The sequence below is a fragment of the Neltuma alba genome, unplaced genomic scaffold, assembly GCF_004799145.2.
Source record: "Neltuma alba isolate B1F8T4 unplaced genomic scaffold, ASM479914v2 tig00002374_pilon, whole genome shotgun sequence".
Classification (NCBI taxonomy): domain Eukaryota; kingdom Viridiplantae; phylum Streptophyta; class Magnoliopsida; order Fabales; family Fabaceae; genus Neltuma; species Neltuma alba.
The window spans coordinates 619,456-640,670 of NW_021632837.1; the positions used below are offsets into that span (position 1 = coordinate 619,456).

The 21,215-nt window shown below is 37.5% G+C and overlaps 3 protein-coding genes across 4 annotated transcripts; 1 reads left to right on the forward strand and 2 right to left on the reverse strand.

Moving 5' to 3' along the window:
- Positions 1-2,239: 2,239 nt before the first annotated feature.
- Positions 2,240-5,230, reverse strand: LOC114723613 (rop guanine nucleotide exchange factor 1-like). The gene is given in 6 exon segments (XM_028909814.1): positions 2,240-2,625; positions 2,628-2,637; positions 2,941-3,294; positions 3,958-4,508; positions 4,625-4,741; positions 4,923-5,230. Coding segments are annotated over 6 exon segments (1,380 nt in total). The 5' UTR covers positions 5,089-5,230; the 3' UTR covers positions 2,240-2,443.
- A 2,960-nt stretch (positions 5,231-8,190) lies between these two features.
- LOC114723605 (prolyl endopeptidase) lies at positions 8,191-12,962 on the forward strand. The gene is made up of 12 exons (XM_028909803.1): positions 8,191-8,534; positions 8,769-8,988; positions 9,100-9,300; positions 9,383-9,453; positions 9,784-9,946; positions 10,357-10,950; positions 11,122-11,502; positions 11,662-11,737; positions 11,816-11,879; positions 12,061-12,196; positions 12,314-12,427; positions 12,514-12,962. Exons 1-12 carry the CDS (start codon positions 8,203-8,205, stop codon positions 12,577-12,579), a joined length of 2,418 nt encoding a protein of 805 aa, XP_028765636.1. The 5' UTR covers positions 8,191-8,202; the 3' UTR covers positions 12,580-12,962.
- Positions 12,963-13,153: 191 nt separating this feature from the next.
- On the reverse strand, positions 13,154-20,197 carry LOC114723156 (putative tRNA pseudouridine synthase Pus10). 2 transcript variants are annotated; one of them, XM_028909323.1, is made up of 15 exons: positions 19,974-20,197; positions 19,136-19,518; positions 18,863-18,983; positions 18,569-18,686; positions 17,563-17,720; positions 17,217-17,288; positions 16,968-17,036; positions 16,808-16,888; positions 16,601-16,720; positions 16,441-16,515; positions 16,246-16,326; positions 14,077-14,150; positions 13,920-13,980; positions 13,604-13,659; positions 13,154-13,514 (listed from the first exon to the last, which is right to left on the reverse strand). In XM_028909323.1, the coding sequence occupies exons 1-15, from the start codon at positions 20,145-20,147 to the stop codon at positions 13,430-13,432; spliced, it is 1,728 nt and encodes a 575-aa protein (XP_028765156.1). In that variant the 5' UTR covers positions 20,148-20,197; the 3' UTR covers positions 13,154-13,429. The 2 variants fall into 2 exon arrangements, with proteins under 2 accessions (XP_028765156.1, XP_028765148.1); XM_028909315.1 differs by having other exon boundaries at positions 17,563-17,759.
- Between the last annotated feature and the right edge of the window lie 1,018 nt (positions 20,198-21,215).

The following is a 21,215-nucleotide window of genomic DNA, read 5'->3' on the forward strand; positions in this document are numbered from 1 at the left end:
TATTGGGCCGCGTATAATCCATGACGGACAAATAATGACCAAGTCAACCGCTTTTTACGTCTTGTGGCCTCAGTCTTCCACCGCCCGCCTACCGTTCCATTTGACTTTGACCACTTCTGTGTGTGACTGTGTGCAACCAAATTGTTTTCCCCCAAGACGATGAATGAATGCCTTGTTTGCAGCCGCTTATATATATATATATATATAGGTATATGTATGTGTGTGTCCTAATTATAACCTCTTTCATGGTTTACAAAAGAGTACCGGAAGTAGCATATTCCAACGAAATAAGCATGAACGGAGATGATCTATACATATGGTTATTAGGGAGGATGCATGGAGTCATGGACGCACACGAGCAGGGTTGATTAAAGGAAGAATAGGAGTGGTATACGCATGTATCCAGGAGGAGAAAATATTATTGTTTATGAGCAGCCTGGCAGTGATGTTATTATTATCGACGGCCCTTTTGAGAGGAGGAGCAATGGGAGGGTTGATGATGGCAATGATGAGTGTTGAGCGCTTTAAACGGCCCTTTCACACAGTCCCATAGCATGCACTGTAAAGACGAGTGCATGCATTCCCCATCCACCTGATGATAATGCCATTACACTTAAAATAAACACAACTTTTCCGGCTTCTTCAACCCAAGACCCAAATCTTCTTAGGCCCCTGGGGGTGGGGAAGTGGCTTAAAGTATAGCAGTAGAAATATCAAACCTTCTTTGCGAGCATTTCTCTTTTTCATGCGCCAGAAATTCTACCGTGCAATGAAAGAGCTGTGCCAGCAGATCCGGAAGATTCGAGAGGGGGAAGAGTCTGGAGTTTTTCTCCCGGCATGAAAATATAGAGGCGAGTCCAAGGATGTTTGAGCAGCACATTTGTATCCCTGAGTTTTTTTGAGGTGGTGAGCACTGAGCACTGAACATTTAATTTCTCTCCCTGTTTTTCTAGAGATATCTTGATATAATTTCTTATGATTGATCAAGGAAATAGCTTCAGGATCCATCAAAATTTGAAAACATTTTGATAAATACATAGGGAAAAAAAACACTATGCCAACAACAAAGCTTGGTTGGCTCACAAATAACTCATGAGGCTGAGATCTTTTTTTAGCCTCGAAGCAAGTCTTAGTTCTAATAAATTCTTAGAATTCAACTCACCTTATTTTATTTTTTTATAGAAAAACTAACACTAATATTTATAATTTTTTTAAAATAAAACTAATATTTTTGAAGAAAATATTTAAGGAATATCTATGAAAACAAAAATATCTTAGACAATTCATACGTGTTAAATTTGTAGTTAATCATACCAACACTATAATAAACCTATTTCTCTTCCATCACGAATCACCAACGTAAGCAAATATGCCACATTAATTATCTAATCAAACCAATACAAGCTTTCATTATTACAATTTTTTAGAGTACGATTTATCTAATCAAACCAGGTCAGAATTGCTTCTCGTCAATATAAATATTTACATATGATTAACAGGTCCATATAACTAACAGGGATTAGATTTAGCGGAAGGGGTTAGTCCCTCACAATGTGATGAACTAAAATTTGAAGGTACTCATATTTAGTATCCGATAATACCTCGAATAAAAAGATACCTATATTTTAGAGAGAGAAAATCTATATAATGAAACTTCTTTTCTTGACCTCTCTCAATAGAAGTTGGTCAAGAAAAGAAGCTCCGTGCCATTTGTGCCACAAAAATATTGATTTCGATCAACAAAGCTCAGATGTGTCAAGTCTTTAAAAAGGTGTAAAGTGCTCCGTATTTTGTTACTTATTAATTAATGTTTGACTGATGGACAATTGATTGGATCATTCATTAATTTATTGTGCATGATATTGATAAGTATTTTTTTTTCAAACGCCCAACGATATGAGCCGCCCAAACTTGTAACTAGTCATGCTCAGCTGATTTTTAGTCCACTTTCGTTTGTTGTTTAATTTCAAGAACTACATAATTTGGGGATGGAAGAGCAGAGTTAAGCTTTACTAAAAAGTAATTAAATTCTATTTGATTTTTCCTTAGAAACGTGTTATAGTTTCAACTGGTTTTGACGTCTGTTTTTTGTCCTGTGTCCTTGCATGCTGCTTTGGTTGGGCCGTCAGGAGTAACAAGAATGATATGATTAACCAGCAAGGACATGGCGCGGAATAACGAACCTACCTAAGCGCTGCCTTCTAGTGTACGATGCTTTTATGCATCTATAGCAATCAAGTGTCTCAAGAACCCTCCATTAGTATATCACCATATTGAGATTTGAGAGATTCACATATGAATGATTGCTTTAAACACCTAGCTAGTAGTTACATACTAAGCCAAAAGAAGAGACGACCGACGGATAAGGCAAGGAAGTCAGTTATAATCCATCCCAGACATGCGATGCTTGAATTATAGACGAGCACAAACATTGTGGTGGGAGCTACTTTGTGCTTTTGTCTCTGTAATGGTACAACACACTGAACCTCTCTTCATCAAATAAATATTTTGATTGCGCTGATGCATGTTGCTTGGCGGCATCATCTATGTAAATAAGATCATCTATCCTTGCTAATACATTGTAGGCCAAGCTTTCCATCACTCTCGAGTAGCTCTCGAGGATTGCTTCCCTACATCCTGTCACATTACATCAAATATTCATTCAATACTTCCATACTTCTAGTCCATCCCCCCCCCCCCCCAAAAAAAAAAAAAAAAAACCTCCTTTTCTATTCTTACCCTACATGTTTGCTTGTTCTACCATGACTTGACCAGCAAAGTTGAGTGTAACTGTGAGTACATAAGAGGGCATGCATTGTGTGTGTGTGTGTGTGTGTGTTTTAGTGACATTTACAATTTTTTTTCAAGTTATTAGCATATCCAAATGAAAATGAAGTGCAGTATTAGTACCTTGATAGTGGTGTATTTTGAGAGACATACCTTATTGTACTGTATCTTGCTCATGTCCAAAGCAGTTTGGGGGAGGCTGGGGAACTTTTGCTTCAAATTCTGCAGCAGGGATTCAGCACGCTGTGCTAGAAGCTTATGCTTTTTCGTGTGACCCACCATGCCTTTGACCTTGCCACTCCACGAAGATTTTCCACCCTTCCGACTAATTACATGCCCTTTTAGGTGTTTTTGCCTCCAGATGTGCATGGTCGCCTCTACTCTGTTTGCTATTTCCAGAGTTGAATATTCAGATGATAGGTCTAAGTAATCCAGAACACACTCAGGGGAGAACTTATCAGCACATAACAAGTTATATACGATGTCCCCCACTAAAGCTCTCCCACTCTGAAAGTAAACCACAAAATGTTGATTCATGTTATTACAACAGATAAGATGAACAAAGAAAGAGGAAAGGTTACACAAGCAGCTTTTGAATGGTGTCGATTCGATGTTTTTCATCTTTGCGTAAGGATTTAGATGGTTAGCTGTGACGTAGGGTATACTACTAAAGGCTCTAAAAGTGAAAATACAACCATTTAGGACTTAAATGGCTGTATACACTATATAACCATTTTCACATTGCCGCAAGAGTCTCTCCTGTAGAGTTGTGACAAATAGTTTTGAGTTCGAACCTAATGTGAATATACTATTGTTCTATAGAAGCTCCAGGACCCCTAAAGATTCACTACCATGACACAGATTCCTCGCAGATCAAATCACGAATGAACTGACGCTCATCTTATCCTTGTGGTTAAAGTTGTAAAGGTATGCTATCATCATGTGTGAGCCTTTTGTATATATCTTGGGCACATGATACACAATGGGAAGTATAAACAAAAAGTCACGATGTTTCTTTCATGCTCTGTATCAAGCAGTTTTGAAGTGCAATGATAATTGAAGATAAAACTGAAATTACTCCATAACCTCACCCAAACTTTCTTTGTTTATGTATTTTATTTTTTCATTGATTCGTATATCTTCGCATGATAGAGCAAGTAGATATCATACCTTGGGCAAGTTATCCAAGTAAACATGTGGGATTTTCATCTCAAAAAGCACATTGCTATTAATAGCCATAGCAGCCTTGAGAATCTGGTGCGTGCATTTCCTGGACTGTTGCAGTCTCTTCCTCATGTCTGAAGAGAGACCACTTTGCCCCACCTTGGGAAATGGAAGCCACCACTTCTCTTCCTGCCATATTGATGGCCGTGCAGAAGATGCAGAGAGAGGTAACATGTTAGTCTCAATTTCAAGAGCTACGTCAACATCAACTATAACTCCACGATCAACATAATAAAACTCTGAATCCCTGAATCCATCAAGAATGCCTAGCAGCATGGAATCAAGCTTCTTAAGTGCTGGAAGATTCAGGTGTATATCAGGTCGGAGCCGGGGTACCATAGTCTCAAAGGTCCCACCGCCTGGGAAATCTTGTGTTGAAGGAACTAGCTCGACAATTGAATCACTCACACATAACAGCCAAGCCATTTCCCGCTCCCACATGGATCTCTTTTGTGGCACCAAAGGCTCTAATCTCCACAACTCTCCAAACACACCAGCTACCAAATTTCAGATGATATTACTCAAATGCCAAACTAACCATACTCACCCGAGTTAATAAATGAAAGTAATTAAAAAATCAAGAACCGCAAGCAAAGGTGACTAGACCACCAACCCGAGAGATTGGTTATCGCATTGGAAATAGCGAGAGCCGAACAAACTCCCTTCCCTCCTCCTGACATGTCCTCTCCTAGCAGAAGCTTTGCAAACCGCTCTTTCATCATTTCAACTTCTACATCACACAACCAGGGATTAAGGGAAAAAGAAAGAAAGAAAAAGGCCTATTTTACACCAAAATCATTCTCATGGAAAATCAAGAAGTGAAAGTAAAAGAAAGTCTAAAGGGGACTGGGGTAAGGCAAAGAACAGGGAAAATGGGAGAAAATGTACAAAGCTGAGAGTTGAGAGATTACCGAGCTTCGGCGCTGGGAAACTGGAATAATGAGTGGGGGTGATAGGCAAAGAAATTGAATTGTTATGATCATAACTGCTTAAGCTTTCGGAACTGCTTGCATAAGCACTCAGTCTGTGACGTTGAAATTGCTCATTCAGTTGATCTGGAGACGAAACACTTGCCATTGCTCGTGATCTGGAGTATACTACGCAAAACTCTGTTCAGAATCGGAGACCTCAACTGTCCATGCTTTCCAAGACCATGGTCAGTGGGAAACCAAAAGACAGGAAGGGGATAAAGTAGCTGAATGGGGTTTGCATTATTGGCCTTTGCCTGTACTTGAGGGCTAGTCCCCGCTACTGTCTTTACTGCCTCATCTTCCTGCTTTCTACCTCACTCTTCCGCTTTTCTCTCTCTGCTTTTTTTTTCTGGAAAAAAATAATATACCACCTGGATTCTAATTATAATTATAAGAGTTAGTTGATTAATTTAAAAAGATTAAAAAATTAAATTAGTTATTTAAAATAAATAGGTGTTGTCTTTCTTAAAATATCCTTATTAATCAAGTGTATTGGTTAGAAGTTAGAACTATAATTATTAGAAGGATTATTTTGAAAAAATGTATAAATATGAAAGAAAAAATAAATCAAAGTCTTATATTTAGAACCAAAATAAAAATCAAATAAGGTTATACTCCTCAGATTTTAAATATAAGAACCTTTTTGTAATGTAATTTACTTTATAAAAAAAAATCTTATATTTATAGCGGACGGAGTATTAACAACAGGAGGTAGTAACTGAGAGTCTTCCCCTTGTTACGTCTACTCCTTCTGCGTCGATTTCTTCCTTACTCAGGAGGTGATTAACCTTGAGAATTTGGAGTTTATGCATTTGACGTTTATTTAATTACGCGCGCATCAATGAATATGTTGGTGCCCCTGGTGCAAAAGAATCTTTTCCTGTTAAAAATTACAATAAATTTACAACAATCCAATCTGAAGCCAATTTTCCCGCTGTAATAGCAGGAATAATCTAATCATGGTTAGTATTATGATTTAAAAGAGAGATATATATTACGATAACCCATGCATATCTTTTTTATAACCAATAAATAAATTATTTTAAATTTTCATAAATTAGTTATTTAATTTTTAGGACTGCGGCAGAAGAACAGAAACTTATTAATGAGTGAACAAATTTGGCCCCAAAAAAAAAAAAAAGCGAACAAAAGAAACAAGTGCCGTTTACGCGATAAAGGGGATCGTGCCAGAGCTGGTTCGGCAAAGCAAGCGATAGCTCCCGGCCAAAAAGCTCGAAGGGGAGATGAATGGATCAAAAGGGTAGAAGAGGAAGCGGGTGTGGAAAGTTGAAGGTGGAGGCGATCTCTAGATGCAATGCGTGGAAAATGGTGAAGAACGATTGTTCCTTAACCTATGTTTGGAAGGAGTGGCCATTGTTAAATTTCTCATACTTACATAATGATTAAGCACACTTTGCTTGCGACAAAGATGTCCCAGGAGATTTGAAGCAGAGGATCCTCCTCTCCTCACATGAAAAATTTTATTAGACTCCCCCAATCTTTTTTCCCCTCCCCAAGGCGGGGGAATCTGGAGGAGAGGTGGTCTATTTTGACAATGATCAAATTACAGGACTATGGACTATGGCCAAGAATTTTCTTCAACCAGGTTCAGATGATCCATCACAGATCTGCCGTTCACCCAACGCTTTGGACCTATTCGCCCCGACTGCAACAATGGGCTTCATCTGTACAAAAAGGCCTAATACAGATTCCAATGTTTATAGCCCAATGCCACTTTTTCCTTACATCAGAAAGCCAGATGCTGACAGTTTGGTATTTTATGTGAGATGAAAGTATTTGCATTGGCTTTTTAAAGTAATTTTACAGGTGCGAGATAAGTGTGTTAAAAAAAATTGTTTTAATTTGTGAAAGTACTTTTTTCCAAGTGCTTCTCCAAAAACCTGTGACCTCCTATTTATAAAAGTGATTTTATATCAAATACTACTTTCAATATTTCATATATGAGGTAATTTAATATTTAATTTAGTCATAAATATAATATCTTAATTCATTTTATCTTTTATATTTATTTATTTTTTTCAATGTAGTTCTTGTAGTGATTGCATATGTTGAAGGCTAACTAATACATATGATTAACAATTATATTTTAGAAAAAATAATACCTATTTATTATAAATAACTAACTTAACTAATTTTTAATCTATTCAAGTTAGTTAATCAACTCTTATATTAATATATTAGCAAGTGAAATACAATTTATCCACCCCTAATATTTAGGACCGGAGGAGTATTAGTTCCACTATTTTAGTTAAAACTGTAAAATCTCGAGTACTTTTGCTGCTCATTGTCATCACTCTACCTGTTCTATGTGCATCAAGGGTCCAGCCTCCATCTTGCCGCCGTGGCCATTGCTCGCTGAATCATTGGTGTCATTTTCTGTCACATAAAACGTATTTTTATTATTTAAATTGACGTAACTTTCAGAATGAGATTCTACAGTAAAATAATAAAGCATGAGATTTGCGTAATAAACAAGATAGAAGCTGTAGGCTTTTTTAAAGAAAAAATTGGTAAAAAATCCCAGAATGAAAATTTAATTAGTTAAAAAGATTTGAATTTGAATAGATATGACTATGATATATCTTCTGCTGTGTGCAACATATCTTCAATGATATGCAACAATGATCAATACGGAAGTTATTTACACACAACGGAAGATATGTTGCACTCACGAATCCTACTTGCACGTGCTCAAATTCAAGTCTTTTTAGCCAATTAAATTTTCAAACAGAGATTTTTTTTTTACCAATTTTCCCTTTTTTAAAATAAGAATATAAAAAAATAATTTATTAAAGGGAGAATTATAATCAAGTCTCACAGAAAAGACATAATTACTAAAAGGTCCCAATAATAGTGAGAATGACAACTTCTGAGCCTTGTTTTTTATTTTTTTTTTTTTTTGCTTGGATCTCATTGTAATTCTTTTTTTATTAAATGTGCGCCAATATAAAAAGATGGTGGAATCATGTCGTCTTCCATTCCTCCTTCCACATAGCTGTGATTTTTTTGGCAGCCAAGCGAGCATATTCCAGGCAGGATTAGTTGTCTGATGGTGCTTACAACGTTATCTGCTCATTCATAGTCAAGATAGTATGGGCCATGATGGACTCAAAATGGCGACATCCAAGGATGACGTTGTTCAGGGAACGCCCCCATTGAGGGGCTTGGGAGGGCAAAGCAGCACACAAACCATGTAACTATGCTCTCATACGGTCGCCACGCGCGCGAGGTTGTGAGTTCACCTACCTTTTTCGTGATTCCCCGAATTGCTCGGCGCACTTATAAACCCGCTCTATTAAGCTTCTGCGGCTTTCATTCTTGGACGCCCCGCAAACGCTTGCCCAGTCAGCGTTCCCTCTTATTCAAATCTAATCTTCCTCTGTTTTTCTCTGCTCCCACTTCGTCGTCGTCAGCCCCAAGGATGGGCTCCCTTCTTGCCCTAGACGAGCCTCTGCATTATCCTGTTGCTCGTAGAGACGAGTCTGTCGTCGATGACTTCCACGGCGTTAAGATTGCCGATCCTTATAGATGGTACCTACGTCATATTTACTTATGTCTCTTTGCTCAATTCGTTGATCGGTTTATGAAGGATCCTTCTACGTCTGTCAACGTTTCGCATAAACTATCTAAGATGCGTTATGAATGCTGTGTATGTTCATTTGTTTAGTTTCGGTAGATAGTGAGCTCGGTAGTATTTGTGATTTATGTACATTTGTTTGAAAATGATTAAGGTAAATATCGTCAAGTCATATATTCTTTGCACAGGCTTGAGGATCCTGATGCGGAAGAAGTCAAAGAGTTTGTACAGAAGCAGGTTAAATTGACGGATTCCGTGCTTCAGCTATGCGATGCTAGGGAGAAGCTTCGTGAAAATATCACAAAACTCTTTGACCATCCTCGATATCATCCTCCCTTTAGGCGGGCAAATAAGTACTTCTATTTCCATAATTCCGGTCTTCAGCCACAAGACGTCCTTTATGTGCAGGTATAATGGCCTATTTGTGCATCTGGCTTGGTCATTAAGGCCTTTTTTGGGCCTCCCTGTGTAACTCTAAGCTTCTTCATTTCATGGTCGTGGTCTTCTGTAACTTTTCAGGATACTTTGGAGGGAGAACCAGTGGTTTTGCTTGATCCCAATGTCCTCAGTGAAGATGGAACTGTCTCGTTAAGCACACTTTCGGCGAGCGAGGATGCAAAATATTTGGCTTATGGCCTTAGTTCAAGTGGTAGTGATTGGGTGACGATAAAGGTAATGCGTATTGAGGACAAGAATACCGAGCCTGATATTTTATCATGGGTGAGTGTCACAGTTTGTCGCTGTAGAAAGATAGATGAGTACAGAAATGAACCATTTACAGCTATTAATACCATGTTTTCAGGTCAAGTTTTCTTCTATAAGCTGGACGCATGATAGCAAAGGTTTCTTTTACAGTCGCTATCCAGCTCCCAAGTAAGTGATGTCCTATCCTCGCATTTTTTCCGAAAAGTAGGAAACTGGATGTAGGCTTGAAACTTCTGATTGTCACTTCTGCCTGTTAAAATGTGGGAGAATTTAGCAAATAAAAACTAGAGAAGGTAAAACAGGGGAACTCGTCATCCTAACTGCTTGCCATCTGATTGCCAATCAGAGCGATGAATTTGCTTTGTCTTGAATAATGTAATTTTTATTGTTTTATAAATACCTTTTAACTAACTCATCCATTATGATGCTGGTAGGATTTACTGCGTGCTTTCTTCATTGAAAAATCAAATTGATGACAATGTTTAATTTACACTGTAGAGATGGAGAAGTGGTAGATGCTGGGACTGAGACAAATTCTAACCTTTATCATGAGCTCTATTATCATTTTTTGGGTACTGATCAATCAGAAGATATCCTTTGCTGGAGAGATCCTGAAAACCCTAAATATATGTTCGGAGCAAGTGTTACTGATGATGGAAAGGTGCTCTATGTTTGCCATTGCTCTAGACATATGTGACATATTCTATATTTTTCTATATTACTTGAAATAGTAAAATTGACTGCCATTTTCTTATGCTCTTGTGATGTTTACTAAACTCATGTAATTCATTGCATAGAAATTATGCATTGTACGTTGTTGCTCCACTATTTATGTTCTAATCTACGTACTTTTAGGAAAACAACTATTTTGTCCATTATGATTTAAAAGCTGTAATTTGAATGTATGATTACTTGGTTAGTTTTATGGCTTCGGAAATGAAGGCATGATGATAGGTGTAATATTTTCCTTCGTCATGTAGAATAGTGGAACAAAGCTCACAATGGATATTAGATGCATATATTCTCAAATTTTATGTGACACTGAAGCACTCTTCTTTGTTGGCACTTCAGTACGTACTTCTTTATATTGAAGAAGGGTGTGATCCAGTTAACAAATTTTACTACTGCGACATGACTGCTCTTCCCAATGGGCTGGCAAGTCTTAGGAATGAAAATGCTCTACTCCCCTTTGTCAAGCTTATTGATAATTTTGATGCACAGTATCAAGCCATTGCAAATGATGACAGTGTATTTACTTTTCTGACAAATAAAGATGCTTCAAAATATAAACTAGTTCAAGTTGATTCGAAAGAACCGACTGTATGGACTGATGTTCTCCCAGAGTCTGAAAATGATGTACTCGAGTCAGCATGTGCTGTAAATGGTAACCAAATGATTGTGAGCTACTTGAGTGATGTGAAGTATGTTCTGCAAGTGAGAGACTTAAAAACAGGTTCCTTGCTCCATCAACTGCCAATTGACATTGGCACAGTTTTTGGAATTTCTGCACGGCGAGAAGATACTGTGGTTTTCATAGGCTTCACAAGCTTCTTAACTCCTGGTATCATATATCAGTGCAATTTGGAAAATGAGGTTCCTCATATGAAGATATTTCGTGAAATTATTGTCCCTGGGTTTGACCGCTCTGAGTTTCATGTCAACCAGGTAAAAAAATTGTCCCCAACTGGTGCTTATATATATGCTGTTATATACAGTTTCGAATAAATTAAGTTCTTGAATATCTCAGTATTCTGTATGTATAGAGGCATGGTTATCCCATGAAATTTGTTACTTGCTGTCACTTAAAATTTCTGACGTGACATGCCCACATTTCAGGTTTTTGTGCCCAGCAAGGATGGTACCAAGATCCCAATTTTCATTGTTGCCAGAGAAAATATTGTTTTGGATGGCTCACATCCTTGTTTATTGTATGGATATGGCGGTTTTAACATCAGTCTTACTCCATCTTTTAGTGTCAGTCGCATTGTGCTCACGAGACATCTAGGTGCTGTTTTCTGCATAGCAAATATACGTGGTGGTGGAGAATATGGGGAGGAATGGCATAAAGCAGGCTCCCTTGCTAAAAAGCAAAATTGCTTTAATGATTTTATTTCTGCAGCTGAATACCTTGTATCTGCTGGTTATACCAAACCCAGTAAGTTATGCATTGAAGGTGGAAGCAATGGTGGACTTCTAGTAGGGGCTTGCATAAATCAGGTCTAACTCGCCTTGTTTTCTCCTCTTTTTCCCGGTTGTCCTATTCATGGGGATTTGCACCTAGGACCTTTAGGTTTGGATCTTGCCATTCAGCCCATGCAGGCCTCTTTTATTGAGCCCTCCATTCACGTTAATTTTGTTTCTTCCCCCTACATCCAGAGACCTGATCTTTTTGGCTGCGCACTGGCACATGTGGGAGTTATGGATATGCTGCGATTTCACAAGTTCACCATAGGTTGGTTTGGATCTGCTGTCCCTGGTAGTTTTTAGTTCTTTTTAGCACATGTCACATATTGATGTATGGTTGATACAGGTCATGCTTGGACCTCAGATTATGGCTGCTCGGACAAGGAGGAAGAGTTTCACTGGCTCATCAAGTAAGGTTTATTCTAACATGATATATCTTGATCTTGTTGCATGGCTGAGCTGATATCCATTTAGTCGGCTGCTGTTGCTGCCATACCTGAACTTATTACATTTAGCCAAATCATGAAAAATGAATTATTATTGTTTACCTTGATGCATATAATGTATTTAACCTTTAACCCTGCATTTCAGGTACTCGCCATTGCATAATGTGCGGAGACCATGGGAAGAGAATCCTGATAAGTCAATTCAGTACCCATCAACCATGCTGTTGACAGCTGATCATGATGATCGTGTTGTCCCATTGCACTCTTTGAAGCTACTGGCGGTAAGTCTTCATCAGCCCCTTGTCCTTTTATTGAAGTCATGTTGCAAGCTTCAAAGAAGTTATAACAAACTCTTCCTCAAATTCACGATTTTCTTAATACGTCGTGTTATCATACAGACCATGCAGCATGTTCTCTGTACGAGCATAGAAAGAAGCCCCCAGGTAAACCCTATAATAGGTCGCATTGAATGCAAGGCTGGACATGGGGCAGGCCGACCAACGCAGAAAATGGTAATAAATTATGATTCGAGGTTGGCTTCGCTTTCTCTCCCGTTTAGTTATATTTTAAGCTGACAAGCTGAATTTGTTATCCTCAGATTGATGAGGCTGCTGACCGCTACGCTTTCATGGCAAAAATGTTAGACGCGCATTGGACTGAGTAGCGGCCAACCAGACGAGAATTATAAATTAAGACATAATTTCCTTTGAATACATGCTCCAGAGTATCTCGTTCCTCCTCTTTTAGCCGTACAAGGAAACAAACACACCCCGTTCTGGGGATTTATTTTCTAGATGTTTGTATTTTCCTAACCACACCCCGTAGGATAGTGCTCACTAAAGTTTTTATTCATATGTAAATTTTTTTTTTAATATCACTCGAGGGGGAAAAATATTTCAGGGACGTGTTGTAGTTTCGGATAAGTTTCTAGTCAAACATGTGGCTTTTAAAGTTTTATTGCCCATTATATCATAAACATGAATTTGATTCCAAATCGTTCTACTTCAGCTTGTAATAAAAATTTATTTCTTTTGCCGTGTAGACATCTTTCGACATACAGGCCAAGTTATTTTCAGTTACAGGTTAAATAGTTCGGACCTTGTCTTCAAAACCATGAGATTTTTCAATGTAAATCATGAACCAACAGTGAAAATCGGCTGCGAACAGAGCAAAACGGAGCCACGGTTATTTTCGCATGACTTGAACATCAGCTACTTTTTTCCCAAAAAGAAAAAACGAAAAAAAAGTCTGCTAGATTCTCTATTGTGAATAACCGATCAAAATACAAAAGTCAATCTTATCAAACGGAAATAACTTGTAATTTTTTCAAAAAGATAATAATGATTAAATATAAACTACAATGGCATAATAAACACAATTTCAATCTTATCAATCGGAACCCTGGTTTGATGGATGAAACCAGAGGGTACGGTTTGTGGACGTGTTACTTGAATGCTGTTCAAATTACCACTGCGCTAGATTCGTCCCTTTAACCAGAAGGCAGGCACAGAGCCTTATGAAGGAAGGAAACAGTCCATTTTGACATTTGTGACATCAAGCTGTAAAATTTCAGCTCTACAGCCCAAAATCGATCCAATACTGCAAAGCAAAGCAAACAATGGCTGTACGGGATCTTCTGTCCCAAGTCTTTATAAACAAGTACAGAGGAGAAATGGATAAAGACTTACCTCGGTTGTGTGCGTCCAAGATCTCCATGAACAAATTCTTTGATGTAGGTTCCAGCCTGCAATCAAACATCAGTTACGCTTTATTATGATTATTTTCCCTCCACAGAAATAGAAAATATTAAATAAACTAGGAAAAAAAGCTTGGACCCTCTCTTCAGACCATTCTTTTCAACCAAATGAAGTGCTCTAATTTCAAAAAAGGAAGTCTCCTCCATTTTTCACAGCATGGACTTGTGGGTATAGCCAGTAAAAACGGCATAGAGATTAACTTCAATTCGACTTAGTAGAACAATGTTTTACTCCATGAAGAGAATACCTGTGTGCACAAATGCAAAAGAAAATACTGGGAACTTCCAGCGACCGTTTCTATTGTCATCCTAAAATTTGAGAATATGGGACATTCTAGTTAGTAATTGCAATATAGCTTTGATTATGTTGATGACATGCAAAAATTAAATATAAAAGGATTATACCAGTGAATAATCTTTTCACGCTCTAAAGGACTGCGACGATGTAACACTCTTATTGGTGTCCTCTGCAATATTTTCTGCACAGAAAGAGACATATCCCTTAGCCAAAGCTCCACCAAATCATCAAAAAGAGCTGAGAAAGTTCAATCTAGTATGTTCGAATTTCTCATGTGCTAGTCACTCTGCAATTTCTGCTTGAAAACAGCACACCCAGAACAGGACAGGGTGCTCATGTTATCCCCTCTATCTTGGATGACATTCTTACTGTTATTCTAATAACAACTTCGCAGAATTCAATTGACGAATGTGTAATAGAATCATGACTCGGTGTTCATGCTATTTCATTTAATAACAAGCAAAAGCCATTTAAGAAACATAATTCTCTTTCACTCAAAGTGGGAAAAAAAAGAAAAGAAACAAGATTCTCTTCAAAGTTGTACCATAATCAATCCTCATGACTAGATAAGAAGCTCCAGTTACAAAACTTTGATGAAGTGCTGCTATTCTCAGTAATGTTAGAGACAGTGAAATTCTCACAGAATATCTTAAAACCTTCCATAGCAACAACCTATCGAATCCCAGATTTCATTCAACTAGCAAAAGACATATGGGAAAGCCAACAGATACCAATGCTATTAAAACCAGCTGGTCCAATCAGAAAACTGGCAAACCAGAACTTAGTCTGATCTGGAACAAGACAAAAGAAAACAAGACTAAAAGAAAACTGAATCAAAGACCCAAAAAAAAAAAAAAAAGGGGCCAGTCACAGCGAACCATTCTAAATAAACTTATGGACCTTGAGCTGATTAGAAGCCTAGGCTGTGAATGCAACTTATACCGTCTCTACTTTTCCTCTACAGAGACCACACTCGTCTTTGCTTTCGTCTCTTTGATCAATGTGGGCCTTTGTTGTTCCAACAGATAATTTTTGGCACTTTTGAGGCTTTAAATGGTGTATTTTCTTCATCCATGTTAGCACATTTGGGAGTTCTTCCTCGACTCTACAAGTTAGCAACTCTCTCTGTCTCTCTCGTCAGCCACAAAGAGCCATCATCAGCCATGTCAAAGCCACTACATGGACCACCCCTCAACCTCTAGGATGTCCTCGCAGAAGAAAAATGTGTCACTTATTACACAGACTCTTGTGACTTCCCTGCTCTCTCTGTCATCTTCCTCCTCCCCTTCCTCCGTCATCATCCACCCCACCCTCCTCTGCCTCCTCCTCCGTGCTCTCATCACCATCTCCTCCATTTCATCCTTCATTAGCTGAAACGCCTTGTTTAGATCCTTTCTTTGCCTTGCCAGTATGTTTGATGGCAAGCAACTCTACTAGCCTCCTTGGTGACAAGATTGCCTCTTACTGACCTGGCATGGTTCTTTGCCGTGGCCCTATCTGTCTTGGTAGAAGACGCCTAAATTAGTTAAAAGAAGCCAAGAGGAAGAAGTCTCTCCACTAGTCATCATTCCATATATCTGCATAGGTCGACTAGAGAACTATTTTAATGAATCTGGTTTCGTTTGGGGCTCAAAGAACCTCAGCTTAATAACTAATAAGATAAATATTATGATAATTATTTATTTGTTATATATATATATATAATAAATTAATTTTGCGATTATATATAAATATGGATCTCTATTTCTTTGGTTATATGAATCTTTTTAAATTTAAATATTAAGCCGTAAAAGATATTACTTATTATTGATTGTTTTGTTCCCTAATTAATATTTTAATATGCAAAACATATCAATTTAATTACGACCAGTTTGAGCATGGTTTGGCCATAATCCAATCAATGAACCTTGAACCACTATTTTGACAGGTTCAGTGACCAGTTTGACTATCATAACATTGATAGATACCCTAGCATTTGCGCAAAATCTAATATCAGAAGAGAAATCCGACTACAACTTCAAAATTCACACACTACTTTTAGGTAATGCCTCCAAGTAGGACCTTGGTTATGGCAGTACAGTCAGCCACCATAACAAACCACAAATTCCAGAGCCAACAAAGTTGGACAGTCATGATTCTCCATCACGCTAATATTGAACCCCTAAGACAAATTGGTCATCACCCACTAGAATATTGATCACAAGCAAACCAGAAACAAGAACTGCAATGATGTGATGTTTGCCAGTACACAAAACAGAACCAGCATAAAAACTCACCAAATCCTTGAGTGAAGACACAGATTGCAAATCTTCATCATTCAGAGGACGAGAAATCCACACTAAAGCAGCATATTGCTTCTGTGTAATTAACAAATATTGTAATAATTAAAGTCAAAGGCATGATACATGAAATGATGAAAACCATAAAACATGGACTATAACTAATATCCAGTTAGAAGAACACTGCAAGACCTGTTTCTCTGCCTCTCCTTCACGCATAAGATTCCAACCATGGCTGCCAACCAACTTCAGATTTTTCACGCTAACCTACAGAAGCATTTGTTATAATACTCGGTGACAACTAAGACAATTGGCATATTAGCATACACCAAAAATAGAGCTACAATATTACCAGTTTATTTTCCAAGTTATTTATCAATTTCTCTATATTCTTTACAAGAAGATCAGATGGGACGAGTCGTGCATTTTGCACCTCAACAAGAAATGGCCTGCCTGGACCCAACATTCGGACCTGGATGAATAGTTACAGGTCAGAGACATGGAAGTTCATTCACCATAAGAGTTAGAAAGGATAGCATGTGCAACAGATCTCTAGTACGTCAATATCTTCTCTGCCAGCAGCATGAAACTTATAGCTATCACCATGGCACTTTTGAAGGATGTTTCCCCCAATGATTTCCTACAAAATAGGTATACGTCATGAGCTTCCCCAATCAAAAGGAAGGATCACAACAACAATTTGTGAGGCTAGGCAGTACCTCGACAGATGCTTCCCCCATTCTTTCATCATCAATGATCCAGCGTGTTTGACTCACATTCCGCGAATACTGCCATGGAAATAACAGCATCAATTTCAAGTTGCAAAAGCAATAAGTCCAGCCTTGGCCTATCCTTAGCTTTAAAAAGGCCCAATTCATCCACACGATTATTTTAAAATATATATCATCCACAGATGATACGCAGCAAGTCCTAGAAAGGGAAAAGGAGAGTACCAACTACTTGATTACCTTCAGGTATCTTCCACCAAAATAGATGGGTGCTCTGTAGCAACAGACTGTAAAATGGCAAGGTTCAATTACCTAGAAAGCAAGAAAAGTTAGTAACAAATACTATACAATTTTAGACATAGATGAATAAGGGCAGCCATCAAAGGCTCTGAACCTCCTTTTACCATGAACAACAGCACAAACACAATTCCCTCAATAATCTCACAAGGGACTCACCATATGAGCCAGCAAGTGATATGGTAAAACTAAATTTAATGGGAAATAATGAAACTAAAAATTATCATGAACACACAGTAAACCAAATTCACAAAGATTTGGCCATAACAAAGGAATAAATTTGACATACCTTTTCTAGAACCATGCCGCAGGACTCAGAGGACTCATTTTCTAGCATACTATTGTAAGGCTTTTCTCCAACTGGATTGGATTCAACTTTGAAAGAATCTGAGCATTCACTGTGAGAAACCATGGAATCATAGGCAACACCCACTCTGTTGTCCACACCTACAAATAATTCCGGCACATGTTGGTCTTGGAGAATAGCTAAAAGGAAACAAAATTGAGAATTCTTATGAACTTTAGACACGATCATGAAACCATAAATGAAGTCAAATAGAGCTATGAAAATTGATGGGCATCTAAGTAGGATGGAGAACCCTGCCTTAGTTCCATCGTTTGACCCCTTTGGAGAGTCCATGTCGCAATACCTACATCGTCTGACTCATTAATTAGTGACACTTCTACTCAACTTTCCTAATGGTCCCAACTCTTCACCAGGTGATCCTTCACTCAATTTTCTTGCCAGCTAGAAACCATCATAGGTAGCCTTCACCAAAACTGTTGACTACTAGGTTCTAATATCAATTGATGGGCACTCAATGGGATGAAGGACCTTCTTCTAAAAGCTAGCTATTGAGGTGAAGAGACCAACCTGCTTAAACAGTACAGGGCATCTTATATTACTAAAATGTCTTAGTCTTGTTCTGTTTCTCAACAGTATATCTTACATAATGCTAATATGCTATAACTAACAAATAAAAATGATTAACACAGACTACTCATGATTCTCAGCACCAAGATTTCCACCCTTAATCCCTAAAAGTGCTACTAGTTGAGGCCTATGAGTGAATGTGCCAGTGGCTTCAATTGTGTCAATAAACTGGAATTAGAAATCCAATGAAGTGTTCACAGTAGCCCACCTCAACAAAGGACTCTTTGGGATAGCAGGAGAATACACAAAAGAAAATCAATAATTAAAAAAGCCCTGGAGAAAATTCCATTATCTCAATGAAAAAAATCATCAGCACAAACGACAAACAAATTGATAAAGGATGGCAGAAATTTAGACATGCCTGTTCTTATTCTCTTGCAACTCTTATCACCATCTGAACACTTTCTAGCCTCTTTTGATGAGTTAGAGTGGCCATATGTCAAACGGATACGGAAGGAGTTCATACTTGATTTATAGCCCTACAAAACTTCAATTCTGTAAAGGATTATTGGAAGAAACATAAATCCTATACGAAAAAAGAAGGTAATCATTTCCTTGCTAATACTAAAGATATAGATGTTCAAAAAATTAATGCATAAAATCTAATTCTGGGACTTCAAATTAGAAAATAGAATAGATAAAATAATTCACTTACAAGAAGATTTTCAAGAGGATAAACTATTGAAAACTTTAATGCGTCCTTTGTAGACACACGTCCAAAATGTAACTTTTCTTGGAACCAAGGCTCAGCTCCATATTTCGTTCTCATGTATGACCTACGAAAGTTTAAGAAGAGAACTTATTTCCATTCATGTTCAACAGATAAGAAGATAGCAGTTTAACCAAATGTAGAGTTTGCTTTGGGAGAGGAAAGAATGATTATTTCTTTTCTCGTGCATAGTGCTCATCAGCATGAATAGATTCTTACTGAATTCCATTCTCATTTTCAAGGATAACAGGTGGTACAGAAACTTCAAGGGAAAAGCTATCAATCTGATGGCCATCTTTCCTAACCGTGTCAGCAATTAAGACAGCCATAGCATCAGGAGTATTCTTTTTCAATAGAGGCCTTGTGTCACGGGAAAATCTGAACTGCAGGATCCCTAAACAAAGGCTGCAAAGCGTAGCATCACATTTGGGTTCTTTGGAACTACTTAGGTTTTCACATTTTCTAAAACAACTATCCATCGTATCTCTGTCTAAATCAGTTGATCCTCCAATAATACAACTCATGGTTGAAGATGAAAGCAGGGAGCATGAATAGATGCGCCCTTGGACCCCAAACAGCCGAAAGATGCAGCGAGCACATATCTGCAACATTATACATTACAAGAAAGGCGTGACAATATTTTACAAGCATCTGGAACTCAAGTTTCATGATGCCATGAGCGATTTCCATTCTTAAGCACCATTGATATGATCAGCAAAATACTTGATATGATCAACTGAATCACGTCTATTATCAACAGGTTTGATATTCTGAACAAATAACCCAGGCTCCAGAATGTACGAAAAACCACATGGCATTAATAGAACTCTGTGAAGCAATCTGACTGCCATATAAACATACATAATGATAGGAAATTTATTAGCAATATACGACCACCACCACAAATTCCTTCATTATTCCTTGAAAACTATAGAAAGCTCGGAACCGTCTAGCGCTGCCTAACATACTGGATCAACTTTAAATTCCTCCACAAACACAAAAATTACACAAAATTAGAGTGAACAATATCGATAATAGAACTCGACTTCGAATGCACCTCTTGGGACAACAAGTCCTTGACGGCGTTCGTAGGCAAACTCTGGACAGTATCGTACAACTCGGAAGGAGCAACCTCGGGGACATCCGAGAGCAGGTGATGAGCGGCGGTAGGCATAACGTGCTTCAACCGAGGTCCCTCCACTGTACTCGCAGCTTCGCTCTCGTCCAACATTTTGAAAAAGCAATCCCCTCTCAACTCTCAACTTTCGTGACGTGGTTAATGGTTTAATAAATCGTATGGGGATGAATTAATATGTTTAAATGGTATTTTGACCCGCATCAAGCGAGGAGAGTTGTCTTCTTTTCCTTTTTCTTTTTTTTTCCGGCCAATCGGGACGGTTATCTCTTCATACCATACTCTTCGATCTTCAACGTGTACAAAATGGTCAATTAAGTCCAACTTAAAGTAGTAAAAATATGGTGCGTGGAGGTAAAAATTATAGTTTAAATCCTTCCATATAGGGAAATGTTTTACTTAAATTCAAAATAAAATTAAAACGATGGCACGTTCGGATGTGTATTTAAATTCAACATAGTAAAAAAAAAAAAATTGATATGGTCAAGAGTGGAATTAAGCCGGCAACTATAAATAGCAAATTTTATTCAAATTATATCTAATTTAACATGATTTCGCTTGTAAAAATGAATTGGTGATTTTAATTTCGTTTGCTAATTTCCAGTTGTAAACTATAAATCAAATCTTATAATTAGAACTAGAGATAGTATTACAATAGTTCTGTCATCTGTGCAGTATTACAATAGTTCTGTCATCTGTGCTGCGAAACTGAAATAATTCTGAAGTATGTTATCACTTGCGTAATTTAATTGTTATGGGAACCCTCTAATACAGTCACTAGTCAGTTTTAGAATCCATAAATATCTTAGACCAAAAAAAAAAAAAGACAGAACCGTTAATACTATCTTCGGTTTACAAACAAGATTTTATAATTAGAACTGAAAATAATATTAATTAATATATGTTATTTTGTCAATATCTTATATGTATTTTGTTTAAAATTAGTACATTAATTCATAACGCGATTCATGTCACCAATTTATTAGTTTTTAATTTTATTTTATCATAACAGCTTCGAATAATGAAAATTTAACATATTATAATGTAGTTAGCAAAATTTTTTTAGGAGAATTATAATGAGATCTCAAGAAAGAAAAATAATTACTAAAAAATCCTAATAACAATCTAAATATTCTGTAATAACAAATTCCAAAATAAAAAAAT

Coding starts and splice junctions, on each gene's coding strand:
- LOC114723156 (XM_028909315.1), bottom strand. CDS start 20,147: ATGTTGGACGAGAGCGAAGCTGCGAGTACAGTGGAGGGACCTCGGTTG. Junction 16,721..16,807: donor CTGGCAGAGAAGATATTGAC/GTACTAGAGATC, acceptor CTATTCATCCAG/GTCCGAATGTTGGGTCCAGG. Junction 13,981..14,076: donor CGTGAAAAGATTATTCACTG/GTATAATCCTTT, acceptor CTCAAATTTTAG/GATGACAATAGAAACGGTCG.
- LOC114723605 (XM_028909803.1), top strand. CDS start 8,203: ATGCTCTCATACGGTCGCCACGCGCGCGAGGTTGTGAGTTCACCTACC. Junction 9,301..9,382: donor AGCCTGATATTTTATCATGG/GTGAGTGTCACA, acceptor CCATGTTTTCAG/GTCAAGTTTTCTTCTATAAG. Junction 9,454..9,783: donor AGTCGCTATCCAGCTCCCAA/GTAAGTGATGTC, acceptor TTTACACTGTAG/AGATGGAGAAGTGGTAGATG.